The sequence below is a fragment of the Protomyctophum bolini genome, assembly GCF_963924005.1.
Source record: "Protomyctophum bolini genome assembly, chromosome: 24".
Lineage (NCBI taxonomy): Eukaryota > Metazoa > Chordata > Actinopteri > Myctophiformes > Myctophidae > Protomyctophum > Protomyctophum bolini.
This window is the reverse complement of record NC_137885.1, coordinates 27,732,420-27,750,561: the sequence shown is the minus strand read 5'-3', so window position 1 is coordinate 27,750,561 and position 18,142 is coordinate 27,732,420. Positions and strand designations below refer to the sequence as shown.

The following is an 18,142-nucleotide window of genomic DNA, read 5'->3' as shown; positions in this document are numbered from 1 at the left end:
AAGAAAGAAAGAAAAATGGGGGGTTGCCTTTTTTCTTTACTATTTAAGCCCTATAGAAACTTGTACTGTACGACAAATATAATACAACATTTTCAGCTGTTATAGATCTGCTATTTTCTCTTATTTGTATTTAATTCAGTGTGACCAGAAGCAGGGATAAAACATACCCCACCACCACACTACCCTAGTGTGGTGATATGAAAAGCAGAGGCATGGACAACCTTCCCCAATCATGAACAGGGTCATGATTGTTTGCTCATCATATCATTGTTTGCTACAACTCCCTAAATTACTTTTTTTTCCTCTCAGCTAAAACAAGAAAGTGAAACTCAACAACGCTCTAAATTTCTTCAACACCGTTGGCACGTACTGTACTGTACTGTATGTCACTTCCATTTTTTCTGAACATCCGTCATCGCACCTCGCCCCCCGCGCCCCGCACCCCACCCCGCCCGCACCCCGCACCCCGCACCCACCTCCACAGGCCACACCAGCAAATCCAACCTCAGGTGCTAGTGTTATTTCAGATTACAGTTTTTGTTCTGTTCTGTTGGCCCTATATACTCAAAGATATCCCTATACTGTACCCACTGAGAGCTTCTGGGGTTGAGCCCACGGTTCGATGTGTTCCGGGTTCATCCTCCCTGTCAATCTGTGACAATATGGGTTGACATCAGGTCAGCAAAATGACTGACAGACAACAGCACTGGCCTGTGACACGTGACAGACAGCAGCGCGAGTGTGTGTGTGTGAAGGAAGGTCTCTATTAACAGCTGAGAATGAGTGGAGACAACCTATACATCACGTCCTGTGTGTGTGTGTGTGTGTGTGTGTGTGTGTGTGTGTGTGTGTGTGTGTGTGTGTGTGTGTGTGTGTGTGCGTGCGTGCGTGCGTGCGTCTTACCCTCTAGAGTGGGCTGGTTGAAGTTCTCATAGGAGTCCCAGCGGATGAGGGGGTCTTGGGTATTGTAGTCCACTGACACGCTGGGCCCGTTCTCCAGGTGGCCCAGGCCTGAGGAACACAATGCATGATGGGTAGTGTGTACTGTGTATGAATGGACTACATGCATACACGACGCCATTAATTGGAAAGAACTTGGGCCACACACTTCCCTACATCCTTCACAGGTGTTACCGATGATAGCCTACTAATGAAGGCTACAATGGAAACAAGTCTCTAGGATGTTGTTGTTGTACCCTGTGCTGTTCACATTTCTGACTAATAAAGTATTCATTCATTCAATCAATCAATCAATCAACTAACTTCATTGACCGTGGTCCCCCAGGATCTATACTAGCCCCCCCCCCCCCCCCCCCCCCCTCGTTACACCAAATGTCTTTGACAGCAATAGATGATCTAACAGTACAAGGTCACAGCGGGTCACTCACAACGCAACCTGTTGTGAGCTTGTACAGTAGAGATCGGATATTTTGCCAATTAATGTTCCCCTTTACGAGATGCTCATGGACGCCGGGTTCATTTCAGCCTTCTGAAGAACATGCTTTCCCTTTGATCTGACCAGTCCAAGATGAACCCAATCAAACCACCCGCTTCTCCAATGATATCAACCGATATAATCACCAGGAGGTCACTGATATCAACCGATATAATCACCAGTAGGTCACTGATCACTCGAATACAATCGAGCCAGTAGGCTCGCCTGGAGCCGACTGCTTGTATTCTCCGCTGCGATTAGGAAAACACGGAAATGACATTACTGAACCGCTGAATCGAAAAACATCATGAAACTGACTTGCATGCCCGCCCGGTTAGGGGATTTACGTGGCCAGTTAAGACTGAGTTTAGGGTTAGATTTATAGGGTTATGGGTGCTATTCAAACAAACAGGGAAAGATAATATGTTATATACAAGCAACATATGTTTTTTCCAGAAAACTCAGTTAGTATTTAGAACAGTGGGTTTAGTAGTGGAACAGTGGTTCTCAAACATAGCAGATACACAGTACAAGGCAAGCTCACTATTGCTATATTTGAACATTTTTGAAAAATCTTGAAAGTGTGAAATTCTGGGGGTCGCTGCTGGCACAAAGCATTTTCAGAACTGGGTCCGTGGCCGACTGTATATCACTATTATCACTGTATATATCACTGTATATCACTAATAGACTAGACTGTATATAATTTTGAGGGTCCTTTATACAGTACATCATTTAATGACTGTATATAATTTTGAGGGACTGTATCCCTTAACCCATTCTGACCCGAGATCAGATTCATACGAGGTTTCCACGGGACACACACTGGTCTGATTAACCCATTCTGACCTGAGATCAGATTCTAAAAATGTCAGTCGTTCTTCGATTTTTCAAAAATAGCAGACCTACAAGCTCGTAGCGCGCCACTCGGTGGCGCGCTATGAGCTTGTAGGTCTGCTATTTTTCAACAGCTAAAGCATAACATGATGCTAACACCAAAATGGGTTCCCGGTCAGAATGGGTTTAAGGGGACTGTATATCATTTTGAGGGTCCTTGGGCTTGACACAGTTTGAGAACCACTGATTCAGAATGCATTTGTTAGAATGGGCCTTCAGGTCTTAAGGGGTTAAGTGCTAGGTAGGCATGTAACGATTCACTCGACTAAACGGTTGAACATAACGTTCCAGAGAAAAGAAAAATGTCTCTTTACACAAATCCAGTATTTTCTTTCTCCTTCAATTTTACTTATCTTATGCTCATTTCAATACAGTAGTAGCAAATGACTGAAAACATTTTTTTTTCTAAATTTTTCTAAATCTAGATTTTCTTACAGAAATCTTCTATAATTTCTTCTCTTTTCTTTTTTACGTGCCCTCTGCTGTTCGCATCACGATTCAAATTGGGATATAATCATCACCAGTTGGAATGGCTTTGCGCCGCGTGGTCGTTCCATGCCTAGTTTAATGCGACAGGCTCAGAGGGGGGCTGCAGGCATCAAAAAGGCTTAATGTGTAGCCCTGAAATTCGACTCATTGATTACCTTTACCTTTGATCTTCTCTGGTCCAAAGGAGAAGACGAACTCCACTTTACCGTACTCTGGAAATCTCTCATCTGTACAAAGATAACACGGAAATCTGTCATCTGTACAAAAGATAACACACAGATACGATGATCTGTAAAGTATCTCTCTGTCTCTCTACTGTATCTATCTATCTATCTATCTATCTATCTATCTATCTATCTATCTATCTATCTATCTATCCATCTATCTATCTATCTCACTGTAAATCCCTGGAACATGTGACGCGTTTAAACCTAAACACCATGTGTGTAATAATAAAATGCCAAATGTTTATTAATCGCCATAAAATACAGTAGAACACGAGTTCACTCAAACACCTCACGAGAACACCTAGCGTTCAAATTCTAAACACCTGTATGACTGACTTTGATTGTAAATGTGTTTAAAAAGTGTTACTGGCGATTAAACATGTTCTTCTGTTCATAATGTAAACACTGTGACACGTTTAAAAAGTGTTACAAATAAGTGTTTAAAACAGTTTATAACCTAAACGCTTGGGTTTAGTGTGTATCTATCTATCCATCTATCCATCTATCTATCTATCTATCTATCTATCTATCTATCTATCTATCTATCTATTAGTCTTTTAGTCTCAATCTTAATGCAATGTTACTTTTGCCAGAAAATATTTAGTCCTAGTCTTAGTCCTATTAGTTTTATTTAGTCTGAAAAACCTTAGTCAACCAAATGCTGACTGCTGAGAAAACGGCAGTGCAGATGGTACACAGTAACTGGCTGGTAATCTTCCACCAGTAGGGGGAGCCCTTCGGCCACATGTAGGGCATGGCAGATTGTCCTGTCCTTTGCACACTTGCACAACAATGCACATGGCATGTATAAAATATGACCAGGAGTTGTGTGTGTGTGTTGTAGTACTATAGTGAGCTACAGTACCTCTGTGTTGTAGTACCATAGTGAGCTACATGCAGTACCTCTGAAAGTCTCGTCCAGCTCACTCTTTCCGAACACCACTCCCAGGTCATGGATGGCACACGTGTGGAACTGCACACGGAACACCACGTCTCTGTTGGGGCTCCTGAACCTCTTGTGGTAACACTTCAACTGGGGAGAGAGAGAGAGAGAGAGAGAGAGAGAGAGAATGAACAACATGTAATGAACAAAGAAAGTAAAAGGGCCCTATATTTTCGCCAGTGCTACTATACCCCTTAGCCCTGGCTTACCCCTTAGCCCTAAACGTCTTTGCCTTTTTTTCCCCTTACGGAGCTATGTGTGTGGCTGGCTGGGTCTGCAGAGCACTATATGTGTGCATGGCTGGCTGGCTGGCTGGGTCTGAGCACGAAAATAAAGCATGGTTGTTTTTCACCACCTGTGTGCAACCTTATACTTCTGACGGGTGTGATTTTTACTGTTTTTGAAAGACATCTTTTGAATAGTTCAAATAGCCAAGCTATACATTAAGCTCACAACGTGTCGATGGAGAATAGGGCGCCCAAGTGTTCAATCAAGTGATTGGGTGGTTTGGTTGTTGATCGATGCGTGGTCATGGTCAATGGTCATGAATACTTTCTACTTCCAGTCACTAGTTTAAAGTCTCATTTCTCATGTCATAATATTCTTTTTGGAAAATTATGGTCCCATTTATTAAAAAAATGACCATGAAGTCGCGTATATTCTGAGGGGCGCGGCTACCGTTACAGCATATGATCGGGAGCCAACGAAGAGTAAGGGGGGGGAAGTCCCGCCTCGTTGTCTGGGCCAGCCAATGGCCAGCTGGGCCCAAACGGATCTAGAATAATGGCGACTTACAGTGCAAGGAATTACAGGCTTCATTTTACGTCCATGTTAGACCCGGGGAACGCTTTGTCCATATTTATTACAGTCTATGGTTGCAACAAAAAAAAAAGTAAACGCATGTCTTTTTGAACGGCTTTGACAACGAGGCCGCCAGCGCTGCGTCGTCGAGGCTCATGAGGCTCACTCGACCCCGAGCCCGCCGCCATCATCAGTACAGAGTAGTGAGAGCTCTGCGTCCAGCGCTCCGACGGCCTTGTCACACATTGACAAGCGTGCTAGCGTCGTCGCCGTCGTCCCAGTTGGCAGGCCGCCGGCCCGCCGTGGCGGGATGGAATGGGATATGGCAGCGGCACGGAACAAAAGCCAGTCCCTCCCTCCCTCCCTCCGCGATCCTGCATGTCTCAGCGTCTCAGCGAATCACGGCTATATCCTGCATGCCATCGCGTCTCAGCGAATCACGGCTATGAGGACGACTTGGGCTTGGCTTGGGAATATAACCAGTGGTGCATGGGAAAAAAAGTACTCAACTGTTTTATTTGAGTAAAATACTGCAATGTAGAACAGTAGAACTACTCCGTTACAAGTAAAAAATATGCTTGAGTGAAAGTACAACAGTATTGTCTTCAAAGTGTACTTCAAAGTACCAAATTAGAAAGTACTCATTATGCAAGATCGGCTATTTTCAAATGGCTAAAATGTATGTATAGGGCTGAAGTGGTTAATATGTATGGTTTTGTAATAATAACCTAAATCTACTGTACAAAGTAAACTAAAGGTGTTGAGTTAAATCAAGCCCTTAACAGCCAGTAGTTGGTTGTTACAGCCAGTAACCAACTAGAAAATAGCCGATCTACAAGCTCACAACGTGTCGCATTAGATCAGCTATTTTCAGCATGCAACCAAGTGTAAAATGACTTATACTGGATCTCTTGTCCACTAGTCCCTTCCTAACATTTTAGTCTAGTTTTTATTTGTCGACGAAATTGTCAGTATATTTAGTCTTAGTTTTAGTCACCGTAGCATAGTTTTCATTTAGTTTCCATTCGTTTTCGTCAGTGGAAATAGGTAGTCATAAGTAGAACATTTTTCGTCTTAGTTTTAGTCGACGAAAACAACACTGGCATACAGTACACGCCAAAGGTTGGCGCCAAAGGTTGGCGCCAAAGGTTGGCACCAAAGGTTGGACTCACCAAGATGTCCCCCTTGAGCAGCAGACCCGGTTCGATGGTGATGCAGATGCTGGTATGGCTGTCTCCTTGCACGTTGCTGGGGGACAGATTGATTGATTGATTGAAATATTTATAAACAGTTTGCAGAATTACAGTAGCCTACATTTCAAGCACAAACTCAATACAAAGACTGTGTTAACTTGTGAGTGGACGACCCCAATTAAGCATTACACTTGTTTACAACAGGGTTCCACCATGTTCAATTCATCAAAAACATTTAGAGACGTACAAACAGACACTTCTATATAGTTAAAGAACAGAACAGGAATTCATCCTAAAGGAAGCAAAAAGGGAAAAGAAACATATACAGTGAGGGGGAAAAGGGGGGGAGGGAGGGGGAAGGGGGGGGGGGGGGGAGGCCACAATGTTCACTATAGCCAAATCCCAATACCCCAAATCTCGGCTACTCGCTCACTCACACTCGGTCACTCCAGCATGGCGGTGTTATGGTGAAATTGGTGACGTGCCAAAATATGTGACCGTCACTTCACACAACTTAGGTCTTTAAATACATGGCCTGAATACTGCTTCAGGTTCAACTCTGCTAATAAACAAACTGCAAATGATTTACATTCGGACACTGACATTATTATGTGATGTTATTATTATTGTCTATACATGATGGTCACATATTTCAGCGGGTCACCAAAATCACCGTAACACCACCATGCTGGAGTGACCGAGTGTGAGTGAGCGAGTGGCCGCGGTTTTGGGTATTGGAATTGGGCCAATGTGTTTGCACAAGGTATATATATATGTGTATGGAACGTAACAAAAGAACCTGACAGTAAAGTGTGCACAAACATCACAATGAATTGATGAAAAACAGACGTGGTCCATACTATATTCCTGACGTGTAATAATAATAATAATATTAATAATAACTTACTATATTCCTGACGTGTAGACCGGCTGCATCGCCTGGTAGATCTTAAGAAACGGACGGCAGCCTGCAACAAAAAAAATCACACCCGTGTGAACTGAGTGGTGCAATTCCCCTCTCTCTCTCCGATCTACAAGCTCGTAGCGCGCCACCGAGTGGCGCGCTACGAGCTTGTAGGTCTGCTATTTTTTTGAAAAATCGTGAAAAATGTGGCAAAAATCTTTGAATATATAATTCGTTCAGAAGACTTTTTTTTCTTTTTCGACGTCAGGCCTAAACGGGTTAATTTAAGCCATTCTGGACGTGGAACCCCTTTTGGTGTTATAACCCATTCTGACCTGAGATCAGATTCATATATGAGGTTTCCACTGGATACACACACTGGTCTGATTAACCCATTCTGACTTGACATCAGATTCTAAAAAATGTCAGTCGTTCTTCGATTTTTCAAAAAATAGCAGACCTACAAGCTCGCAGCGCGCCACTCGGTGGCGCGCTATGAGCTTGTAGATCTGCTATTTTGCTCTCCTCACCTCCTTTGGACTCAAAGTTGGGGATGCCGTGCATGATGACGTGGTGCAGGAAGAGAGGCTTGTTGTTGATCTTTATCTGTCCAGACAGCAGGCCGTTGAAGTAGCGCACGTATCTGCACACACACGCACACGCACACACACACACACACACACGCGCGCACACACACACACACACACACACACACACACACACACACACACACACTTAACATCTTTATTTGCATTCACATTTTACAAGGACTTTCTTTTTTTATTTCAGTTTAGGTAATCTGAGTTCCCAGAAGTTTTATTTTTCGCCACTAGGCGGGCGAGAAAAAAGGAACTTCTGGGGAAAAAGGAACGTATCCCTGTGAGGGAAGTACGTTGCGCTCAGAATCTGAGCGGACACTCCCCTTTCCGGTCTGAAGCACTGTGCATACCATGAAAATAGTCCGAAGGGAATCCAATTCCAAATTGAATTGTAGTAGGCCACCACCGCTCAAGGAGCAATTGTTTCCCTTCCGTCTAATTTAGATGTAGCGCCCACTCCATGTGGAACCCGCCCCTGTCTTTTGATTCGCATTTCATTTGAAACGCAACGCACTGGGCCACGCCCCTGCTGCACAGGATCTGAGGCCAATTTTCCTAGACTACAGTTTAGGCAAGTTCACAGAATTACAGGTATACATTTTTCTTACAACTGATTTTTTTTTCTTTTTTCACAACCTCAGCTGTTACATACTTTCACAGGATATATAAATGATAAGCTCATACACACAAACAACTTCACATACATTTACAAGTATTCACAATACAAGGCATTTCTTGAACACAAACAATAGTGGATGCGCAAGCTTGAAAGAAACTGTCTACAACAAGTGGTTCGGGATACAGATCACGGGTACAATAAATCAAATGTCAAAAATAACCTGGGTCACTATTTTGAAACACAAAGCGTTGTTTAAGGTCTAGAAGTGGTTCCCAAACACTTCCAGCTGAGACCAAAAAGGATATACATTTGTTGTCTGCCAGCACCCAAATGTACAAAAATACATAATGAATTATTAACCACTTTAACCCACTAGTGAATACTATTTAGAGCTTGTATGGTCTGTGATGTGAGCTTGTAGATCTATTATTTTCAATCAATATTGTTCTTTTTCTACATTTATGGATTGTTCTAGCTGAAATTGTTTTGAAAAGTGTTTTTTTCCCTCTTCTTATTTTTCCTCAAAATGTTGGATGTTTTATTAATGTATTTTTAAAATATTAATAATAGAGTAAAATATTGAACGTTGTTGGTACAAAAAGGTTATAGGCCTATACATATACTGGGTTTTGCGACCCACACATGGGTACCGCTACCCATTGTTTGGGAACCAGTACTGGTCTAGATATGGTTCATGAGACCCTTAGGGCCGATTCATACTCCTATTTTACCGCTGTTTCGGCGCTGCAGTGCCGAAATGATTTCGGCTCGTCAGGAAATTTCAGTAGCACCGAAGAGAAGACTTTAGGACGGTACCCCCCCCCCCCCCCCCCCGAACCTCAAATGACGTCACATTGTAGGCTCTACAGCGCCGAACCGACTTTTATTCGGCTCTAAAATAGGAGTATGAATCAGCCCTTAGACTCGGTATAACCTCCCAACGTGTTGCAGCCCAGCCATTCTCTGGCAGTTCTATAGCATTGCCCTCTGCCCCTATACTGTACTCCTGCTTCAGATATATTTATCTCTACCCCTCTGGAGTCTGAGAGTATTATGGTCTGGGCATGTGTGACATTAACGTGGCGGGGGAGGACGTGGATCTGGAGCCTCGTCTCCATGGCGACAACACGCCAAAGCTAAAAGAGACCATAATTGTTGCCGTCAGGCTGTCAGAAAAAAACCTCTTATCTCCATTACATAATTTCAAAATGAAACCACGCACGCACGCACGCACGCACACATGCACGCACGCACACATGCACGCACACATGCACGCAGCCCTTTCTTCACAGCCTCTTCTTCAACCCAGCTGTGTTCCCATGGCTTTGCGGTGGCTGCATGGGTCTAATTGAATTCCAGTTCAGGACAAACCATCTGTCCACTGACAGCAGGGCCAGGGGGGGCCGAGGAGGAGGAGGGGGGGATACACAGGCCGACCCCGTAGCCGAGGTCTACACTTAGTATCATCATCCTGATCATCATTAACCCATTCTGACCTGAGATCAGATTCATACGAGGTTTCCACTGGACAACACACTGGTCTGATTAACTCATTCTGACCTGAGATCAGATTCTAAAAAAATGTCAGTCGTTCTTCGATTTTTTCAAAAATAGCAGACCTACAAGCTCGTAGCGCGCCACTCGGTGGCGCGCTATGAGCTTGTAGATCTGCTATTTTTCAATAGCTAAAGCATAACGTGATGCTAACCCCAACATGGGTTCCCGTTCAGAATGGGTTAACAACCAGAGCACACTAGAACTCAACAGGTCCTTTTACCGTGCTGTTATATACTGTAACAGTACAGGCGTATACTCGTTGACATGTCCCTGCCTCCTGCAACTGGTAATCTTTGCTTAGAATTGGACGGAATGATTTTTAGATCAAGAGTTATTCACGTTTTAAGATTTTCGACCTGATCACAAATTACATGTAAATAATATGCAAAACATTGAAAATATGAAAAAGCTACTATACTGTGGTAGGGTTGTCATATACCGGTATTAAATTACTTGTATTGACCCTATAAACACTTCAATATAGGTATGGTTTTGCACACTCAACGTTCGAATCTTAGAGCTCTGGCTCATGGACTAAGAACCGTGCAGATTCAACCCAGGTGGAGAAGGGGCCACACAGGGTCAGAGTTCAGAACCGCTGGCTTACAGGAGGGGGATGCTGGACAGTTTAATTCCCTGCAGGTGTCAGTGGGTCTTTGTCGCCCTCTTGAGACTGAGTGAGCTATACTTTCAAAGTCTGACATTTGCTGTGTTCTTTTGTACGTAACTGGCAGGTTCAAAAGTCTATCCTCTCCACTCCAATATTCTAGATCATGCATGGGCAACTGGCGGCCCGGGGGCCACATACAGTACGGCCCCCACCTTCACTTAATGCGGCCCTCAGGTTAATATCAGAATACTGATATATTATTGATTTCAGCTGTTTACAATTCCAAACATAACCCGCGTTTGTATGTCCAATGTGTTTGGATTTAATTCGTAGTGAACAACAACGTAAAATCTCTCTTCCTCTTAATAATGCGACCGCTTCCCTGCACAACAGAACAGCAAGTCAACACAAGATATCCCATAATACTCCTCGTCCCAGACTCAGCCCGCCAACACAGTTAAAGGAACAATCCCCCTGTATATACCTTACTAGGGTTACAGTACATTTGCTTGAGTCCCGTAAAAATGGGTCCCGACCGACTGTCTGGGAAACACTGAACTACTGTACCATCAAATACCCAAGAGACACCCGAGGAATCCCTCTGAAGGAAAAGATGCATGTCTCTCTCACTCTATCTGTTCCAAGACATTTTTCTCCACAATTATCTCAATTAAGCTTCAATTGGAGATAAAACCGAACAAAACAAAAACAACAACAAAAAAACCTAAAGAATTTCCTCTGCGAGACAAAATTCCAAAAATAAACTGGACTGGAAAGAGTAAGTGGAGAAGGAAAGGATAGTTAGAGCGTTTTCAGAACCAATGTGGATGGGCCGGATGCCAGCTAAGTCATTAGCATTGTTTTTACTACTATTTTCATGATGTGAGAGTCTGACAAAGAATTAGTTGGAAAGCAACCATAGGAAATGTTGAATGAAAACGTTTCGCTGCGAGATAAGTGTTGGACCGTTTGAAACGACTTATGAAACAATGATTGAAAGAAAAAACTATTGACCTGAAGCATATACAGTACTACTTTTTTTTTTAGAAACATGAACCCTATCGTGCCTATTCAACATACAACATGTAAAGAAATCATCTCTACAAGCTCACAATGGGCAGCTACACGTGGCGCTGTGAGCTTGCAGATCGGCAATCTCTTGTGAAGATACATGGTGTAGAGGGAAAAGGGAAGGGACCTATACTGACCTACAGTACTGTACTGTATACATTTTGGACATTTGAAAATAGCTGATCTACAAGCTCACAATGCGTTGCTATGCGACACATTACTACCTTATTAGATCTTTAACTCTTGAGATCGTAAAATGACCATTGCAAGGTTGTATAGATCTGCCATTTTCAAACGATTTTTTTATATATTTTCAAACGTGAAATGATGCATTCTTGCACAATGAGTACTTTTACGTACAATTTGATGCCAATACTTGTACTTTCACTCACACATTTTGAATTCTGGATTTCTATACTTGTAACTTGTTGAGTATACTTGAGTACCGTCGAGTACTTTTTCCCCCACCACTGCCGAACAGGAAGTGAGATAACAACTGACCTTTGTGGGTAGGTAGGTACCCTCACAAAAACATGCAGTAATCCGTCCAACCAGGGAAACTCCCCCCCTGTCAGGTGTAAAGGAGCAACTTGGACACTCAGGCATGAAGGAAGCATGAGTTCAAGTCCGTTGCTCTCCCCAGGTTGGCGGAGGGTGTGTAGAGCCCAGGATCACATTAGATGATTGACACAGGGGTGAAAAAATGGGTTACAAAATCGTGGGATAAAAAATATATATATATAAAAAAAAAACTGACCTTTTCTGGGACGGCTGGCCAAAAGGAAGTGCTTTGTCCTCGTAGAAACGCTTCATGGCGAACCGGTCCAATGCCTGGTCAGCGCTGAAAAGACCAACAACAAGGCAGTGTTTAGTGTCACGTCATGCATTGTATAGTTCTGGATAAATTAACACATTCTGACCTGAGAGCAGATTCATACGAGGTTTCCAATGGACACACACTGGTCTGATTAACCCATTCTGACCTGTGATCAGATTCTAAAAATGTCAGTAGTTCTTCGATTTTTCAAAAATAGCAGACCTACAAGCTCGTAGCGCGCCACTCGGTGGCGCGCTACGAGCTTGTAGATCTGCTATTTTTCAATAGCTAAAGCATACTGTAACATGATGCTAATACCAAAATGGGTTCCCGTTCAGAATGGGTTAACACATTTTGGGGCGTGAACCCCTTTGGGTATTTTAAACTTTATCTATTGAAAAATAGCAGATCTACAAGCTTGTAGGTCTTCTATTTTTGAAAAACCCGAAGAACGACTGACACAGAAACATAGCTTTTTCAGAAAACTGTCCTGATGTATAGAAGACATTTTTTAGAATCTGATCTCAGGTCAGAATGGGTTAAGGCCAGCTGGCCCTACCTGGGCCCTCATCAAACCCTGTATATTCAATACACTGCCCCTGCTGCGCACCCTTAGATCTCCATATATGGAGCTGACCTGTTCTGACATTCCATGTATTGATCTGACCTCATCACACCCTGTACACTCGAGATACGCTCCATATATGGCCAGTGCACGTGTAGCCCTTTAGGGAGAGGTCGCTTCTCGCCCCCCAGGCGTCTTACTGGTAATAATAATAATAATAGTGGTATCAACATGTATTACAGTGCATTTATAAAAGGACGATGGAAACCGGGACATTTTGGTGTTTTACAGATATTTGTCGGGGCTCTGACAAATACCAGTCGACTGGCGAGGACTGGTGCTGATCGAGAACCACTGGGGATTCATTTGTCTTATTCTACGTACCTAGCACTCGAAAAACGTCTACCCAGGTGTTGTCCCAAGTGCTTTTTACTACTTTTCATTGGTTCAATATTTGTCAAAACAACACACAGCTGTAAAGGGGGTTCAATAGCACTGATTTCTGGAACAAAATAATAATCAAAAACCTAAAGAAATATGGAGTTAGGTGGCTTCCCCTCCCCCCTCCCCCCTCCCCCCTTCTACTTTTGGTGCTCTGAGTGTATTTTTGATCCCAATACCTTTACACTTTTACTTAAAGGGGCATTCCACTCATTTTCAACATTTTACTATGTCATAAATATACCTTAGAGCTGTTGTGTGGAAATAATAAAAAGGTCCCCCCTATTCTGTGTTTCCTAGAACTGGAGGTATTTAAATTCTCTTTTACAATGGAAAACCATTTCTTATCATACACGCTCTCAAGATTATTTGATGCTTGAGACCATACATGCCTCCACTACATCTGGAAAATCTGCCTTCAAGTGCGCTGCCCCACACACTTGGAACACCTTACAGACTTCACTAAAGTACAGCTCTCTTCCTTCTCTATATCGCTTTCCATTTGATATATCAACGCTGGTAACTATCAACTGTACCTGTTTTAATTGAGTTGAGCACTATGTAATGTTCCCTTATTATTACCAGTAATTTATCTATGTTTTGTTTTCTTGTTGTTTTCTTGTTTTATGTTATGTTTTGTCGTCCCCCCCCCCCGTCCCCCCCACTGTACATTGTTGTAATCTCGGCACCACTGAAAAAGAGGGTCCCAGCCCTCAGTGTGTTCTCTGAGAGCTAAATAAAGGTTGAAATGAAAAAGAAAAATTAACATGGTGAATCACATCTTGACGACATCATCAAGATGTGATTCACCATGTTAATGATTTTTTTTTGTTAATGATTTTTCTAGGAAACACAGAATTGGGGGGGGGGCTTTTTATTGTTTCCACACAACACCTCTAAGGTATATTAATGACATGGTAAAATGTTGAATACAGGAGTATTTCTACACTGTGTATACGTGCGGATGCAAGTATATCTCTTCCAGTGCTGGTATTGGTGTTTTGTTCTTGTGAAACAGCAGCCTTGAAAAACCCCGTTGGATTTAGGCCTGTTTAGTTTATGCTTTGCTGGCTTTAGCTTCACATCAATTACAGAAGGCTTGTATGTTTTCATAGTGTCCTCACCCCCCCCCACCTATTAACATCTGGTTCCATTGAAGGTTCTCAAACAGTTTCATGTCAAGGACCCCTACATTGGGAATGTTTAACGAATTTGGCCGCAGCAGACCCCAGACGAGATTGTGTGTGTTTTTCATTTTTCTCTCCCCCAATCAACCCATTTTGGGCGGGCGTGTTTTTAAACAATAATTTAGCTATTGAAAAATAGCAGATCTACAAGCTCATAGCGCGCCACCGAGTGGCGCGCTACGAGCTTGTAGGTCTGCTATTTTTTGAAAAATTGAGCACCACTAATACAGAAACATGTCAGAAAACTGTCCGAATTTTAGAAGATTTTTTTTTAATTTCGACGTCAGGCCTAAATGGATTAAGTCCTGGAGCCACATGTCCGGCGGAGAGATCTGAACCGATTAGCCGTTCTGTTTCTCCAGCATCAAGCATTAAAAAAAAACCCTGTGCTCCGTTGTTTCAGCGAATCCCTTCGCAAGCACATCAGAGCGAGAGTGTAACGCATCGAGGCAGATCACAGCATGCACGTTAACATTCATAACAGTGTAAATATTCAGACATGTTCCCTGAATGAAACTGAATATTCATAGCCTAAGCCCCCTTTGTTTAGGTTTTCGGATAGAGAAAGGCATTCCTTATACTTGGGAAAATAATCACGTGTGCTCACTTTGCTCATAAGAGAGAAAAACATTTCTTCTTTTTCCTTTTTCTATTTTCTTCGGTAAGATTTGGCAGCGCTCTATGAAGCACGTAAAACAACTCTGTTGATAATGGAAAAGCTGCAATACAAACATTGTGAAATCATTTTGTTTTGTTCAAGTCCAAGAAGGACTGACTGGGTCTGAATGGAGGCATCTTTGATGTTGAAAACGGGGCGATTCGTGGACGCATCAATCCTAATCAAATCTCTGGGCATCTAATCTTTTTTTTTTTTTTTTTATCCCACGATTTTGTAACCCATTTTTCACCCCTGTGTCAATCATCTAATGTGATCCTGGGCTCTACACACCCTCCACCAACCTAGTCCCCATATATGGGGGACAAGGGGAGAGCAACGGACTTGAACTCATGCTTCCTTCATGCCTGAGTGTCCAAGTTGCTCCTTTACACCTGACAGGGGGGAGTTTCCCTGGTTGGACGTAGCGCGTGGAAGGAACACGTTATTCCAACCAGTTCCTTTCCCCTCCATCAGGCGCCCCGGCTGGCCAGGGGGAGGCAGTTTTAGTGACCAGGATTACTGCATGTTTTTTGTGAGGGTACCTACCCATCTAATCTTGATTAAAATGTTTTTCTCTTCACCGGGAAATCACTTTCCAACAACAAAATAAAATAAATGGCTTGTACCTGGCGGAGATGTTACTGTAGTGCATGTAAGCAGCCACCACCACCCCTGTTCGACCTCGGTTGCCCTGCGTGAGAGAAAGAGAGAGCGAGAGAGAGAGAGAATGGGCAGTGGGGGAATTATTCATTGCACTTTGCAAAAGCTTGTTAAGCAAACAAAATCTATTATTAATGTTAGTATTATAAAGATGTCTGGGCAACCCAGTTTGAATCCGTTAGCATCCTCTCCAGGAAATGGAGTTAAGAAAACATTAGAAGTAAGGTACATACAGTGCCATTTACATTACTTCTAAACTAAATGCTCTTATCTTATTAGTCTTATACTATAACTAATGTACTGTAACGTCTTAATGTCAGGTCTGAAATCTAATGTAGCTAATGTAACCAAATTAACCCTATAATGAGTCCATTTGGTTACATTAAGTGCACTCTCCGAATAGAGATTACTACACACCGCGAATGTGCCGAATAATTAACCATCAGAAATAGCATTTAGTGTAGGGAAAGAATCGGTATAAATAATAATATATACATTATTTATTTCTTTTTATTATAAAATAAGTATTGAAAGTATTGAAATGCAATTCAAGTGAACTGTGTGCCTGCCTCTCTTTTTAGGGGCCTGGGTACCCCAAAATGAAAACAAAATAGCCCAAATGTTTTCGCGGGACCCCAAGGAGGGCCCTAACATTTGCTCCAGCCCGGGGGGGGGGGGGGGGGGGGGGCCCTCAGCAAGGTAAATCCGGCTCTGGCCATCTGTGTATTCCCCACGCAAAACCATGACACTATAGTGCACGTGTCTGCGTTCGCTCAAGGAAGCTCTGGGAAGGAAGGGAAGTGGTCACGTGACCGGGCTGCGCCATGACACTTTCATGGACACTTTCATGGGAGCCAGACTCACACAGGAAGTACAATGAATACATGGCAGTGAATGGAGCCGGCTGGACCAGCTCATAACAAACATTATTCATGAACAATTGAGACCTTTTGAAAAGTAATCACTTCTGGAAAATAACAGAAGACATACAGTATCACAGGTTGTTTTCCCATCACTTACTTTTCGATGTGCACAGAGTGCACAGTATATAATTTTATCTGAGGATCTAAACAGCAGCAGGTATCGTTTCTGGCTCCGAAGTATCGCGATATTTGGCTGCCAGACAGGAAACGGTGGGAAGTCTCGCGATACTTGGTGCGTTCAGAAATGTACTTTGTACTTTATGGTATCTCTATTTTTAATAGAGATACCATACCTCTATAAAAATTACACAGTGTACACATCGAATAACAACACAGCAGACAATAATGTGTTACATGTCTTCTGTTATTTTCCAGAAGTGATTACTTTACAAAAGGTCTCAATTGTTCACAAATAATGTTTGTTCATGAGCTGGTCACTGAGCTCTCATTGACTCCAGTGTTCATGAGCTGGTCACTGAGCTCTCATTGACTCCAGTGTTCATGAGCTGGTCACTGAGCTCTCATTGACTCCAGTGTTCATGAGCTGGTCACTGAGCTCTCATTGACTCCAGTGTTCATGAGCTGGTCACTGAGCTCTCATTGACTCCAGTGTTCATGAGCTGGTCACTGAGCTCTCATTGACTCCAGTGTTCATGAGCTGGTCACTGAGCTCTCATTGACTCCAGTGTTCATGAGCTGGTCACAGAGCTCTCATTGACTCCAGTGTTCATGAGCTGGTCACAGAGCTCTCATTGACTCCAGTGTTCATGAGCTGGTCACTGAGCTCTCATTGACTCCAGTGTTCATGAGCTGGTCACTGAGCTCTCATTGACTCCAGTGTTCATGAGCTGGTCACTGAGCTCTCATTGACTCCAGTGTTCATGAGCTGGTCACTGAGCTCTCATTGACTCCAGTGCATTCTGCCAAACATCCGGGTATAGTTTGGATCCCATGAAAGTGTCCATGAAAGTGTCATGGCGCAGCCCAGTCACGTGACCACTTCACTTCCTTCTCAGAGCTTCCTTGCGTTTGTAGGATCCGCCGCCTGTTTTGGCCGGCACCCGCCCCCTCTGGACCAGAATTCACACAGGCTGGGCCAGGCTATACCAGACTCATCATAACATGCGTGTGCACGCACGCACGCACGAACGCACGCACGCACAAACGCACGCACGCTCGCAGTTCCAGACTCTATACAGCATTCGGAGATTGTGGAATAGTTGTCTCTAGTCTACAGGGCTTCAGAAGAGAACGATGGCCACTGTGTGTATGTACTGTAAAGCCTATGTGGTGAACACTGAACGGTGCTTAAATCCTACCTTGTTGCTGAGCACCACCACATGGCGAGCGTCAGCGTTGAGCCAGGTGTCCACTGCCTTACACATGCTGCAGATCTTATCCAGCGCTGGTGCATGGTGGTCCGGCCAGCCAAACTCCAGGACCTGAAACAGGGATTCGTCATGGATTAAAAAGCAAAAAAAAACAAAATCTCACCGTCCTGAAAATCAAGCTACACTAATCCAAGACGATCGATGGCCATGGAGTT

The 18,142-nt window shown here is 43.3% G+C and overlaps 1 protein-coding gene across 1 annotated transcript in view; it reads right to left on the bottom strand.

The window, feature by feature from the left end:
- LOC308311848 (tensin-1-like) overlaps positions 1–18,142 on the bottom strand; it is a gene marked incomplete at its 3' end in the record, with an annotated part of 156,067 nt that overhangs the window by 656 nt on the left and 137,269 nt on the right. Inside the window, exons 9-17 of the mRNA XM_080758623.1 lie at positions 17,916–18,038; positions 15,640–15,704; positions 12,103–12,186; positions 7,420–7,532; positions 6,893–6,953; positions 5,965–6,040; positions 3,952–4,081; positions 2,983–3,048; positions 904–1,011 (exon numbers count right to left, since the gene is read on the bottom strand). Coding sequence (XP_080614749.1) covers positions 904–1,011; positions 2,983–3,048; positions 3,952–4,081; positions 5,965–6,040; positions 6,893–6,953; positions 7,420–7,532; positions 12,103–12,186; positions 15,640–15,704; positions 17,916–18,038 — 826 coding nt within the window. The remainder of the gene's footprint in view (positions 1–903; positions 1,012–2,982; positions 3,049–3,951; positions 4,082–5,964; positions 6,041–6,892; positions 6,954–7,419; positions 7,533–12,102; positions 12,187–15,639; positions 15,705–17,915; positions 18,039–18,142) is intronic.